The 14,660-nt window shown below is 46.2% G+C and overlaps 1 protein-coding gene across 1 annotated transcript in view; it reads left to right on the top strand.

The window, feature by feature from the left end:
- LOC114560486 (neuronal acetylcholine receptor subunit alpha-7) overlaps nucleotides 1-14,660 on the top strand; it is a 73,316-nt gene that overhangs the window by 8,335 nt on the left and 50,321 nt on the right. Inside the window, exons 2-3 of the mRNA XM_028585890.1 lie at nucleotides 611-713; nucleotides 12,880-13,019. Of these exons, the coding sequence (XP_028441691.1) occupies nucleotides 659-713; nucleotides 12,880-13,019 (195 nt within the window). The 5' untranslated portion in view covers nucleotides 611-658. The remainder of the gene's footprint in view (nucleotides 1-610; nucleotides 714-12,879; nucleotides 13,020-14,660) is intronic.

Raw genomic sequence — 14,660 nt, 5'->3', positions numbered from 1 at the left:
GGCACACACTCTCTCCGCTCCCTAGACGCTGGTCTCCTTCTCATTCTTAGTAAACAAATAAATAGGTATTTATATTTATGTTTTATTTGCACTCTTTCTAACTTTATGCTGCAACTGCTACCCTCGAGATGAAATAAGGTCTATCTTATGTTTAAAAAAAATGAACACATGAAAATATTAAGTGCAGAGGACTGACTGTGCCTCAGCAGAGACTCGCTGAGAGCTCTGACTGATCTCCAGTTTGATTTATAAAAGAAGAAAAGTATTATATTGGAATATTGGCTGGCTGGCAGTTTCTATACAATCATGCTGTTATCAGTATGGAGCTTAATGTAGAAACATCACATCAATCATCAGCTCATCCACCTTGTAGAGACACACACACACACACACACACACACACACACACACACACACACACACTCTCTCTCTCTCTCTCTCTCATCAGTTTCTCCAGCTGCCAAATCTTCTCCTTTGAATGCTTTTTCTGGAAGGAGGAGCATGCCCCCTCTTGCCTTCTCTCAGAGCAAATCCTCTCTCTCTCTCTATCTCCTCCACCCCCTCTCGCTCTCTCTTCCTCTCTCTCTCCGGTGTTTTCTCTCCTGTTCAGGAGAAACTCTGGCCAGTTTGTCGTCTCTGTGATTCGCGGCGGCCGAGGATGGATGCTTGGATTTTCACCCTGCATGTCCTGACGCTCTGCTGCCTCATTCACGGTAGGCTTTACACACACACACACACACACACACACACACACACACACACACACACACACACACACACACACACACACACATACATACATACATACATACACACACACACACACACACACACTCAGCCTGTTCACTTGTCATAAATTAGTCCAGCTGTTTGCTTCCCTATTGTTTAATCTCTGACTGTGAGCAGCATGTTAAACACACAGCAGTAACTAAAATTATGATATAAATGTCAAAGACACAGTTTTAGGGAACTTAATTTCAGAAAATGTGACACAAAATTTCTCTAACATGTGCACGAGATGCATATTGAAAATGCTCATAAAAACGTGTGGATGTAAATGTACTGTAAGAATCAAAGTTCAGTCTGTAGACTGAGAACATGTTGGTGAAGAGGTAACAAAAAGACATTATTTCAGAAGCTAAAGACAACATTTGAATTTATTTCGTGTGTGTGCGCATGTTTTCTCCTCCAGTTTCTTGGCTCTTAGCTTTAATAACCACAGGATGGAGGTCGGTGGAATGTGTTCTCGGTCCAGCGGAGTCGTTAGTATTTGTCGTTATGTCAACATTTAGCCTGGCGTCACCACATGGCAAAGGTCCCAAGGCTGAATTTAGGCCTTCAAATTCACTTAGTTTTAATCAGAAAAAGGGCCAAAAATGTCAAAGAAAAGTGACAAAAACTTAAAAGAAAAGGACAAAAAAGTAGAATACAGAAACGCTTAATGAAAACGTTGAAAAAAGCACCTTAAATGTGGGAAATATTGATGAATGGTATTACTTGTTTGGTCTCTAAAATGTCAGAAATGGTGAAAAATGTAGATCAGTATTTACCAAAAAGACCAAGATGACGTCCTCAAATGTTTCGTTTTATATCCAACTCAAAGATATTCAGTTTGCTGTCCCAAGCTGTCCCAGAGGAGAGAAGAAACTAGAACAATATTCACATTTAACAAGCTGACATCAGAGAATGTTTCACTGTTTTTTATCATAAAAAATGACACAAACCGATTAATCATCAAAATAGTTGGGGATTAATCGAATAGCTGACAAGTATGGATTAATCTTTGCAGCTGTAGTTGAAACTAAAGAAAGGATTCTCTTATAAAAGGAAGTGAATGCATCGGCAGAATGTTCTGATCCATGTCAGCGTAAAGGAATGGAAATGGACACTAAACGGTAAAATTACATTTACTCAAGTACTGTACTTGAGTAGGGTTGGGTACCGAAACCCGGTTCCTACACAACCGGTAGGAATCAGACCGGATTAGAACGCACATTTCGGTTCCTCATTTTGGTTTAGTTTAGTTTATTAGTTTATAATGTCGTGGACAGTCCCCTTTAATGAACTGTACAGGTAAAAGGAGCTGCTTTATCCTCAACGTCTAATTTCCAGCTGTAGTCCCCGGCCAGCTGACATATAGGCATCCTAAAATACAATGATTAACATATTCAAATCAATTACATTACTTCTATAATAACAGCAGGCCTAAGCAAAAAGTGGCACACAAACAGACAAGCACAGATAGTGGCAATGGCATTAAATCAGTCCATGCAGTTAATACAATATGAAGTAGACAAAATAAAAAAGAAGAGTCTCAAGAGGACACATTGAAAGCACATACGAGACATAACGGAGGCAGGCAGCAGAGATGGAGCGACAGCAACAATGACTACGTCACATCAAACATGTGTACAGTAATAAGTATCAGACTGCCATGTTTTAAGGTGTTTTGTGAAGGTGGAATATGTATGTATGTATATTTTTGATTGTAGTGGGCAATGAATTCCACTTTGTTCCACTTAATGTGTCGACTGAAGTATTTTCCCTCTGTCGCTCCGAAACGTATGTAAAAATATCCCCCTTTCTCTGTAGTCTACCGTTAGCTAGCTACCGTAAATGTAGAGCTACTTTTAAATTGCCATATTTCCCCCTCTGGGCTCACCAAAACGGACATAAAATCATGTTAAATCATTCACTGCACGGGATCGCTAGTAAACATGTCACACTTTCTCTGCTAGTCTATCGTTAGCCAGCTAGCTAGCTTTTAGTGCGTTTAAAATGCCTAATGTCCTTGGGTGTGAGGTGACTTAGCTTTACTTATTATATATTTAAGTACTTTAATATAATAATATATTGTTACATTTAAATAATTTTCAATTAAAAAAAAAAATTCGATAAAAGAGCCTTTCTTTGATGTCATTTTTCTGTTTTTCAAGAATGGGTTTAGGAATCGGAATCGTAAAAATCCAAACGTTACCCAACCCTATACACATTGGTTTCCAGTGTCCTGACCTCAGAACGCTGTGGCTAAGTTTTCTCCAAATGTCTGTCTAGTTTCATATTTGCGTTTTAATAATTCGACTTTTGACAATCGCAAAAAAACACACCGACCTCGTCTATAAAAGAGCCTTTCTTTGATGTCATTTTTCAGTTTTTCAGGAATCTGTTTAGGAATTGGAATCGTTTTAAAAAGTACCGGTTCGGAATCGTAAAAATCCAAACGCTACATAACCGTATACTTGAGTACAAATGTTGAGGTGCTGATTGCTCTCATTGGGCCTTTGGGAACATTGGTTTCCAGTGTCCTGACCTCAGACTGCTGTGGCTAAGTTTTTCTCCAAATGTCTTTGTCTAGTTTCTTATTGGCGTTTTCATAATTCCACTTTTGACAATCACTAAAGACTCACACCGGCCTCGTAGAACTCTGGAAGATTAATCAAGTACTTTTCTCTTCACTCATCTCGAAACTAGGGATGCACCGAATCCAGATTTTTGGGGTTCGGACGAATCCTGAATCCCCTGGTTGAGATTGTGCTGACTCCTCCTCCCATCCTCAGTCCATTTACCCAGTAAACACATGAATGAAGTAAACAGGGACTGTCCTTCCTTTGCTGTACCTGAAGTTGCTGCATTCTGGCTGCTGTCTGGAGATCCCTTCATGCTCAACTCGTATTCTTTCGGATGAAATAGTTAAATGTAACAACTTGAAACCACATCGCTATTGCCAGATGAGTGACAATTTTTGTTTGGCAAATGTTCTCTAACCAGTGTATGATGAAGGCACGTTGGGTGGGTGAAACGTTAGCTAACAAGTAGCAGCCGGCAGTTCGGTTGCTCCCCTCGCACTGTACAGAGACTAGGAGAGAACAGCTGACAGCCCGGGAGAGGCTCGGTCTGGTTAACACCAGTTTTTAGCCGTGACTGTCCTTCCTTTGCCGTACCTGAAGTTGCTGCATTCTGGCTGCTGTCTGGAGATTCCTTCGTGCACAACTCGTATTCTTTCGGATGTTTCAGACCAGATGTTGTAACAGCGGCCATGTTGTGTATAGTTTAGGGTCCTCGCCACCACCAGACCAATCAGCATTGAACAGATTGAAAATGTAGCTGGACTTGAATGGCCTTCTTTTGACTGAAAGTACTGCCAAACAACAACTTGTTCTGCTCACCAGATCCATGTCCACTTCCTCACAGCCTGCTGCATTGAACGCTCCACCTACTAACTTTACATCTGAAGCGTTTAAAGACTCTATTTGTCCGTTGTTTATTTCTAAAGAAACACAACAATGTATAAAAGGCTCCATTACCTTGTTGTGGCTCTGTAGCAGACTGTAAAAATAGGCTAACGATTGGGTCATAACCACAAGACTTACTGTCACACAGTAGAGGAATTACCGTATAGTACAGGAGAAGCTCTCAGGCAGTTTGGACTTCCATTATCTGTTTAGGTTTAATTACTAATGTTAACTAGCATGTTAGTGATCAATAATTAACCTGTGTCTATGTTATCTCCTTACATATATCTACACTCTCCGTCCCTGTAAGATTGGGAATGATTGAGATTTCTCTCGGCACAGCTACCAGAAGACTTCACACTTTCAGACAGGTTGCTCACGTCACATTTAGGTTGTCTCTCTCAGTTGGAGGCTGCTCAGTAAAGCTAGCGATCACCGGAAAGGTGCTTCTAACATCCTTCACCGGTCTCCGCCCAGAGACACGGGATCTGTTGGTCCATTCTTATATATACTGTCTATGGTGCAAGCGTAGGGTTCAGTTCGCTGGGAAAAAATTCTATGGTTTGGCAGAAACCCAACCCCGTCAAAAAGCCCAATATTCAGCCAAATCTGAATCCTGGATTTGATGCATCCCTGCTCGGAAGACTTGGTTTTCACTGTCAACGTTTCTATATTTTGATAACACAATATTCTTTTATCGTATTCTGTACCAGTGGTCAGCTCGCGTCTCTCCTCTCAACCTAGCAACGGCAACACACAGTCCTAGGTGGCCACAGGACCCATACAGCTACAGCTCTTACAGAGCTGGCCTCATTCTGCCTATTAAAAAATTCCCTTATTGACAACATAAATACTCATATATTTGTATTTTATTAGTTTATTTGTCAGGGACCATGCACAGTTCAGGCCCTGTACCAGAGTTAGCTTTACAGCTAACTTAGATATTTGGTCCCTTGGCAAGGGAGATAAAAGGACAATATGGACAATACTATCAAAACAGCTAAAAACTTAACAAACAACATGTGACAAGCATTACATCACACATAAACCAGAATACAAAATATACATTCCATGTTATAGAAAGATCAATGATCACATAGTTGCTTCGCCTTCAGCCAAGTCTTTAAGGACATTTTCAAACTGCTGAGACTTGCACAATCTCTTATGTGAAGTGGAATTAAGTTCCACTTTTCTACTACAGTAAATGTAGAAAAGCTTTTTCGCACACACCTCTTTTGTCGGGCAGGTGCGTAGGATATGATCAAAAGTAGCAGATCAAATTTTTTAGAGAAAATCCCGCACATTGCCAGTTATGCAATCAATAATTTATTTAGAAGAAAAATAACGACGTCATTCATTCACAAAAGTGGCGCTCCCATCACGGACTGTGACTAGGAAAAGGCAGAAAAAATGCCGCTCAATACATTTAAAAAACAATGGATAATCAGTGCATTATCGTTGTCATTAGCCAAATATTTCGCCACACCTGATCAAAGAGGACACAGTCCATTCAAAAGTGGACCATTACATTGGTTAAATTACATTGTGTAAGCAATCCATATTCACATGTACAATGACCAGTTACTGAGGATAAACTAGGAAGGGAAAAAGTAAGGAAAAAACAATTCAATTAGCACAACATAATATTGAGATTAAATTCATCATCATTCATTCTACTACAGCAGGGGTGGCCAACCAGTTCAGCATAAAGAGCCACAAAAAAACACGCACCATAGCAAAAAGCAACACATGCACATCCACATTACAACAGCAACAGTGACTTCCAGATCTAATGACAGTCATAATACATAGCAGTTTTCATAGTTTTTTTTTTCTTACTTAGATTGACTCAGTGGGAAACCTGACAGTCTTTGTTACCCACAATCCTTTTTAGGTCTGGTTGTACTCTGTTGTGGCCACTCTTTCACTCATTTGTCACTAGAGGAGCTTTCAGACAACCAGCAGTGAAAGGGTTAATAATGAGGAAGGTGATCTGTGGCTGCTTTTTTTCCTCAGGTTGCAGAATCTGTCCATAAAAAAACTCTGCTGCATTATTTTTTATTTTAAAATAATTGGCAAATGTATTGGCAGATGCATTCAAATGTTTTTTTTTTGGTACTTATCTGAAATGTTTCAAAAAGTAAAAAAAAAAAAAAAGAATCTACCAATAACACAGGCCCCAGCCACACAGTAAGAGCCTCAAAGGAGCCGGCAAAGAGCCGCATACGGCTCAAGAGCCACAGGTTCGCCACCCCTGTACTACAGTAAATGTAAAAAGCTGATTAGTTATTATATCATTTCCATGTGTCCACTGTTTCTTGATCATAAAGGTTTATTTACATCGAAGAAATCAGCATCTTGTACAAGCCCGGCAGAGCTCGGAGAGGACAGCTTCTCAGATTCTCAAAAGTCACTCTAAAGTTCTTTGTGTGTGGACCACATGTGTATAATCCATGAATTGGGGTGGGATCGATAACTGAATAAAGTAGGATGTTAATATACCTCAATCCCTAAGCTGCTCTGAGCACACATCGCTGGTTGTGTGACATCATCGTCTGTCAGCTGATCGCACCGTTCGCCCTCTAAAGCAGAAGGCCCCCGAATCTACCGGACTACACTGGAGGTGTTACCTTACGTACACACCGCCGCCGACTTGAGCTGCAAAGAAGCTCTGGACGCCCTGTCGAGGACGCCGGTCAAAAAGTCCGAGGAAGCTGTTTGACGCTTTGGCCGCTCTGACGTGGGAGCATTCTTCGATCATGTGCAACACACGATTGAAGAAAAAGCACAAGCAGCCACTGCACGGCCAATACACTGACACTAGAAACCTTTTATAAATTACATATATAAGGACATCATTTGTATTGTTTGTTGGTCACAGCGGTGTCTGTTAGCAGTTAGCCGCTGAACCGCAGCAGAATGCAGGCAGAGCGAGCAGCCGCCAGCTGTTGACCCGTGCAGGACTTCACTGTGAGCGGACTGTTTAGAGACCATGTGACTGTTTAGAGACCATGTGACGGCACGTGGCTCCCATCTCTCCAGCCCATGGGCCCACCACCTGTGGGAGGAACCGTTGGGGTCGGGTGCGATGCCACATGGGTGGCAGTGAAGGTCAGGGGCCTCGACGGACCAGACCCGGGCGGCAGACGCTGGCTCTGGGGGCGTGGAACGTCACCTCTCTGTGGGGGAAGGAGCCGGAACTGGTGCGGGAGGTGGGCGCTACGGTTAGATCTGGTGGGGCTTACCTCTACGCACAGTCTCGGTTCTGGAACCATACTCCTGGATAGGGGTTGGACTCTTTTCTTCTCCGGAGTTGCCCAGGGTGTGAGGCGCCCGGGCGGGTGTGGGGATACTCACAAGCCCCGGCTGGCGCGCTGTGTTGGAGTTTACCCGGTGGACGAGAGGGTCGCCTCCCACGCCTGCGGGTTGTGGGGGAAAACTCTGACTGTTGTTTGTGCATATGCACCAAACAGGAGTTCGGAGTATTCGGCCTTCTTGGAGACCTTGACTGGAGTCCTGCATGGGGCTCCAGTGGGGGACTCCATTGTTCTGCTGGGGACTTCAACGCACGTGGGCAATGATGGAGACACCTGGAGGCGTGATTGGGAGGAACGGCCTCCCTGATCTAAACCAGAGTGGTTGTTTGTTGTTGGACTTCTGTGCTAGTCATGGATTGTCTATAATGAACACCATGTTCGAACATAGGGATGCTCATAAGTGTACCTGGTACCAGAGCACCCTGGGCCGAAGGTCAATGATCGATTTCATAATCGTTTCATCTGATCTGAGGCCGTATGTTTTGGACACTCGGGTGAAGAGAGGGGCAGAGCTGTCAACCGATCACCATCTGGTGGTGAGTTGGGTCAGGGGTGGGGAAGACTCTGGACAGACCTGGTAAGCCCAAACGTGTAGTGCGGGTAAATTGGGAACGTCTGGAGGAGGCCCCTGTCCGACAGACTTTCAACTCACACCTCCGCGGAGCTTTTCGTGCATCCCTGTGGAGGCTGGGGCATTGAACCCAGTGGACAATGTTCAAAGTTTCCATTGCTGAAGCTGCGGCGAGGAGCTGTGGTCTTAGGATCTTAGGTGCCTCAAGGGGTGGTAACCCACGAACACCGTGGTGGACACCAGTGGTCAGGGAAGCCGTCCGACTGAAGAAGGAGTCCTTCCGGGATATGTTATCTCGGAGGACTCCGGAGGCAGTTGCAGGGTACCGAAGGGCCCGAAGGGCTGCAGCCTCTGCCGTGAAAGAGGCAAAGCAGCGGGTGTGGGAGAAGTTTGGAGAAGACATGGAGAAGGACTTTCGGTCGGCACCAAAGTGTTTCTGGAAAACTGTTCGCCACCTCAGGAGGGGGCGGGGAACCATCCAAGCTGTGTACAGTAAGGATGGGACACTGTTGACCTCCACTGAGGAGGTAATAGGGCGGTGGAGGGAGCACTTTGAGGAACTCCTGAATCCGACTAATACGCCCTCTATGTTAGAGGCAGAGCTCGAGGATAACGGGGATTGTCGCCGATTTCCCAGGCGGAAGTCACTGATGTAGTCAAACAACTACACAGTGGCAAAGCCCCGGGATTGATGAGATCCGTCCAGAAATGCTCAAGGCTCTGGGTGTGGAGGGGTTGTCCTGGTTGACACGCCTCTTCAACATTGCGTGGAAGTCTGGGACGGTGCCAAAGGAGTGGCAGACTGGGGTGGTGGTTCTCTTTTTAAAAGGGGGACCAGAGGGTGTGTGCCAATTATAGGGGTATCACACTTCTCAGCCTCCCTGGTAAAGTCTACTCCAAGGTGCTGGAAAGGAGGGTTCGGCCGATAGTCGAACCTCGGGTTGAGGAGGAACAATGCGGATTCCGTCCTGGTCGTGGAACAACGGACCAGCTCTTTCACTCGCAAGGATCCTGGAGGGAGCCTGGGAGTATGCCCAACCGGTCTACATGTGTTTTGTGGATTTGGAGAAGGCGTATGACCGGGTCCCCCGGGAGATACTGTGGGAGGTGCTGCGGGAGTATGGGGTGAGGGGTCTCTACTCAGGGCCATCCAATCTCTGTATGACCAAAGTGAGAGCTGTGTCCGGGTTCTCGGTAGTAAGTCGGACTCGTTTCAGGTGAGGGTTGGCCTCCGCCAGGGCTGCGCTTTGTCACCAATCCTGTTTGTAATATTTATGGACAGGATATCGAGGCGTAGTCGGGGTGGGAGGGGTTGCAGTTTGGTGGGCTGGGGATCTCATCGCTGCTCTTTGCAGATGATGTGGTCCTGATGGCATAATCGGCCTGCGACCTTCAGCACTCACTGGATCGGTTCGCAACCGAGTGTGAAGCGGTTGGGATGAGGATCAGCACCTCTAAATCGGAGGCCATGGTTCTCAGCAGGAAACCGATGGAATGCCTTCTCCAGGTAGGGAATGAGTCCTTACCCCAAGTGAAGGAGTTCAAGTACCTTGGGGTTTTGTTCGCGAGTGAGGGGACAATGGAGCGGGAGATTGGTCGGAGAATCGGGCGCAGCGGGTGCGGTATTGCATTCAATCTATCGCACCGTTGTGACGAAAAGAGAGCTGAGCCAGAAGGCAAAGCTCTCGATCTACCGGTCAGTTTTCGTTCCTACCCTCACCTATGGTCATGAAGGCTGGGTCATGACCGAAAGAACGAGATCCAGGGTACAAGCGGCGAAATGGGTTTCCTCAGGAGGGTGGCTGGCGTCTCCCTTAGAGATAGGGTGAGAAGCTCAGTCATCCGTGAGGAGCTCGGAGTAGAGCCGCTGCTCCTTTGCGTCGAAAGGAGCCAGTTGAGGTGGTTCGGGCATCTGGTAAGGATGCCCCTGGGCGCCTCCCTAGGGAGGTGTTCCAGGCACGCCCAGCTGGGAGGAGGCCTCGGGAAGACCCAGGACTAGGTGGAGGGATTATATCTCCAACCTGGCCTGGGAACGCTCGGGATCCCCAGTCGGAGCTGGTTAATGTTGCTCGGGAAAGGGAAGTTTGGGGTCCCCTGCTGGAGCTGCTCCCCCCGCGACCCGACACCGGATAAGCGGACGAAGATGGATGGATGGATGGATGGTGACGGCACGTTAACTGGTCCCTATACGCAAACAACGTTACATCATAAATGATAGGGGAACCCAGCAACGGCGATTATGAGATTTCCCTCCATTTTCATGGAACTAATGTCTTGGTAGGAACAAAAGTTTACATCGTATGTTTCTCCAGAATCAGCCAGCGAGAAGGACGTCTATATTCCGATTGGTTGCTGCCGTTTGCCGCTGCTTGCCGCTGAACCGCGTCATAGCTCATTACCATAAAGTTGACCAAAGTTCAACTTTCTGATTGACGCTCAAAACGCCCAAAACGCCCAAAACGCGACGCCGACAGTTTTGACGCTCCTTGCAGCTGAGAGAAGCCAGCTTCCATTGAAAATTAATGACTTCCGGTATCTTTAGACGCCCAAGTCGGCGGCGGTGTGTACGTACAGTTAGGGTGACCTCGTACACAACTACACAGAGCACCTGCTATAATGGTGTGTGTGTGTGTGTGTGTGTGTGTGTGTGTGTGTGTGTGTGTGTGTGTGTGTTTTTGGTGTGTCTTTGTGTGTGTCTCTGTGTGTGTGTGCCTGTGTGTGTCTGCTTGTGTGTCTCTTTGTGTGTGTGTCTGTGTGTGTGTCTTCTTGTGTGTGTCTTTGTGTGTGTGTGTCTCTTTGTGTGTGTGTGTGCGTGTGCCTGTTTATGTCTGTGTGCGTGTATGTGTGTGTATGTGTCTCTTTGTGTGCGTCTTTGTGTGTGTGTTTTCTTGTGTGTGTCTTTGTGTGTGTGTGCGTGTCTGTCTGTGTGTGCGTGTCTGTGTGTTTGTGTCTCTTTGTGTGTGTGTCTCTCTTCTTGTGTGTGTGTCTGTGTGTGTCTGTGTGTCTCTTTGTCTGTGTGTGTGTCTGTGTGTGTGTGTCTCTCTCTGTGTGTGTCTGTGTGTGTGTGTGTGTGTGTGTGTGTGTGTGTGTGTGTGTGTGTGTCTCTCTCTGTGTGTGTGTGTGTCTTTTGTGTGTGTGTGTGTGTGTCTCTGTGTGTGTGTGTGTGTGTGTGTGTGTGTGTGTGTGTCTGTTTGTATGTGTGTGTGTGTGTCTTCTTGTGTGTGTCTTTGTGTGTGTGTGTGTGTGTCTCTGTGTGTGTGTGTGTGTGTGTGTGTGTCTCTCTTCTTGTGTGTGTGTCTGTGTGTCTCTTTGTCTGTGTGTGTCTGTGTGTGTGTGTGTGTGTCTCTCTGTGTGTGTGTGTCTCTCTGTGTGTGTCTCTGTGTGTGTGTGTGTGTCTGTGTGTGTGTGTGTGTGTGTGTGTGTGTGTGTCTCTGTGTGTGTGTGTGTGTGTGTGTGTGTCTGTGTGTGTGTGTGTGTGTGTGTGTGTGTGTGTGTGTGTGTCTCTTTGTCTGTGTGTGTGTGTGTGTGTGTGTGTGTCTCTCTGTGTGTGTGTGTGTGTGTCTGTGTGTGTGTGTGTGTGTGTGTGTCTGTGTGTGTGTGTGTGTCTCTGTGTGTGTGTGTGTGTGTGTGTGTGTCTCTCTCTCTGTGTGTGTGTGTGTGTGTGTCTGTGTGTGTGTGTGTCTCTCTCTGTGTGTGTGTGTGTGTGTGTGTGTGTGTGTGTGTGTGTGTCTGTTTGTATGTGTGTGTGTCTGTGTGTGTGTGTGTCTTCTTGTGTGTGTCTTTGTGTGTGTGTCTTCTTGTGTGTGTCTATGTGTGTGTGCGTGTGTCTGTCTGTGTGTGCGTGTGTGTGTCTCTGTGTGTGTCTGTGTTTGTGTCTCTTTGTGTGTGTGTGTCTCTTCTTGTGTGTGTGTGTGTCTGTGTGTGTGTGTGTCTGTGTGTCTCTTTGTCTGTGTGTGTGTGTGTGTGTCTGTGTGGGTGTGTGTGTGTCTCTCTGTGTGTGTGTGTGTGTGTGTGTGTGTGTGTGTGTGTGTGTGTGTGTGTGTGTGTGTGTGTGTGTGTGTGTGTCTCTCTCTGTGTGTGTGTGTCTCTGTGTCTCTGTGTGTGTGTGTGTGTCTCTGTGTGTGTGTGTGTGTGTGTGTGTCTCTGTGTGTGTGTGTGTGTGTGTGTGTGTGTGTGTGTGTGTGTGTGTGTGTGTGTGTGTGTGTGTGTGTGTGTGTGTGTGTGTGTGTGTGTGTGTGTGTGTGTGTGTGTGTGTGTGTGTGTGTGTCTCTGTGTGTGTGTGTGTGTGTGTGTGTGTGTGTGTGTGTGTGTGTGTGTGTGTGTGTGTGTGTGTGTGTGTGTGTGTGTGTGTGTGTGTGTGTGTGTGTGTGTGTGTGTGTGTGTGTGTGTGTGTGTGTGTGTGTGTGTGTGTGTGTGTGTGTGTGTGTGTGTGTGTGTGTGTGTCCTGTGTGTGTGTGTGTGTGTGTGTGTGTGTGTGTGTGTGTGTGTGTGTGTGTGTGTGTCTGTGTGTGTGTGTGTGTGTGTGTCTGTGTGTGTGTCTGTGTGTGTGTGTGTGTGTGTGTGTGTGTGTGTGTGTGTGTGTGTGTGTGTGTGTGTGTGTGTGTGTGTGTGTGTGTGTGTGTGTGTGTGTGTGTGTGTGTGTGTGTGTGTGTGTGTGTCTGTGTGTGTGTGTGTGTGTGTGTGTGTGTGTGTGTGTGTGTGTCCTGTGTGTGTGTGTGTGTGTGTGTGTGTGTGTGTGTGTGTGTGTGTGTGTGTGTAGGCTCCCTGCAGGGAGTCCACCAGCGGCGTATCTACAAGGATCTGATGAGGAACTACAACCCGTTAGAGCGGCCGGTCAGCAACGACTCCCACAGCCTCACGGTCCACTTCAGCTTCAGCCTGCTGCAGATCATGGACGTGGTGAGACACACACACACACACACACACACACACACACACACACACACACACACACACACACACACACACATATTCCCGGTTTTCTTAATTTCCCATTTACTTCTTTTATATTGAGCTATTGTTTTTTTATACTCTGATACTGACCAGTGACACAAAGGGCCCTATTTTAACGATCTAAGCACCTGGTGCAGGCGTGTCCAAATCCACTTTTGCTAGTTTGACGGCGGTAAAAAGGATCAGTGTGTCGGGTGCCTGGTCCTAAAGGGTTGTCCTTAGTGTCTTCATTAATCAGAGGTGTGTTTTGGGCGTAACATGCAATCAACCAATCAGAGATCATCTCCCATTCCCTTTAAAAGCCAGGCGCGTTTGGACCTTGGAGCATTGCTGTTAAGATGGAGGATTTACACCCTAATATTTTTATTTGTAATCTTCTGTGTGTGTGTGTGTGTGTGTGTGTGTGTGTGTGTGTGTGTGTGTGTGTGTGTGTGTGTGTGTGTGTGTGTGTGTGTGCGTGCGCTGTGCGTCCCTGTGTGTGTAACAAGCATAGTGTGTGCGCGCTGTGCACGAGCCTAGGAGCATTTTACTAATGCTCTGTTAAAATAACAATGAAATGCTGCGTTATTGACTTTAGACCAGGTTTTTGGTGGTCAATTGCGCGATCACTTCCTGCTGCCTCAAGATAGCAAAACTCCCAGAATGCACCTGAACACACCTCCCTGTAAGACCAGCACGCCCAGAATGCACCTGAACACACCTCCCTGTAAGACCAGCACGCCCAGAATGCACCTGAACACACCTCCCTGTAAGACCAGCACGCCCAGAATGCACCTGAACACACCTCCCTGTAAGACCAGCACGACCAGAATGCACCTGAACTACTTCTTGCGGCGGCCTTTATAAAATGAGCAGTGGTGAAAGTTATTATAGTCCACGGATGTATTAAGAGAACGTTGGTCTAGCTAGTCATGTTATGATGGGAAGTGGAAGTTAACTATGCTCTTCTTCTCCGCTTTTTGGTGAATTTCTGTAGCAGAAACAGCGCCTATAGGCCAGGGATATGAAGTAGCGTATTGAGTCATTTACAAATGGATTCGTTTGGACGCAACTATTCTTGAAACGAATCCAGGGGAGACGGGTAAAAAAAAGATTTTTTTGGTACGTGTGGACGGGGCCTTAAACTTGCAAAGACACTTGCGTCGGGCTTTGCGCTGCGCTGGGTGCAAGATAGGAGCCCTGAATGTTTGCTCAAATTCTTTCACCCAAAAACTTCTTCAGCTGCTACAGTCAGATCTATAATTCATCTCGCTGTTTTTCTTCTCCTGTAGTCCCTTCAGTATTTACCCTCATCCATTCATACAGTCATCTGTTTCTTATTCATTCCAAACCCCTTTTATCTCCCAATCTTTTTATCCATCACATGGACATAGTCAGAATTCATTTTGGATTTATTTGGGAGAAGACTGACTAGACTTTCTCTTTCTGGGGCTTCCATCCATTTTCATCCTTCATCACAGCGTTAGAATCCTGTAATTCATGACTTATTAATGTCCGATAACGGCACAGATTCAGATTAATCAGAGCGGGAGCAGCTTTTCTGAGATGGTGTTTTATGTTCTGATCTCAGGGGAAACTTTGTGCTGT

Source organism: Perca flavescens, chromosome 8 (genome assembly GCF_004354835.1).
Source record: "Perca flavescens isolate YP-PL-M2 chromosome 8, PFLA_1.0, whole genome shotgun sequence".
NCBI lineage: Eukaryota > Metazoa > Chordata > Actinopteri > Perciformes > Percidae > Perca > Perca flavescens.
This window is presented reverse-complemented; position numbering and strand designations above follow the sequence as displayed.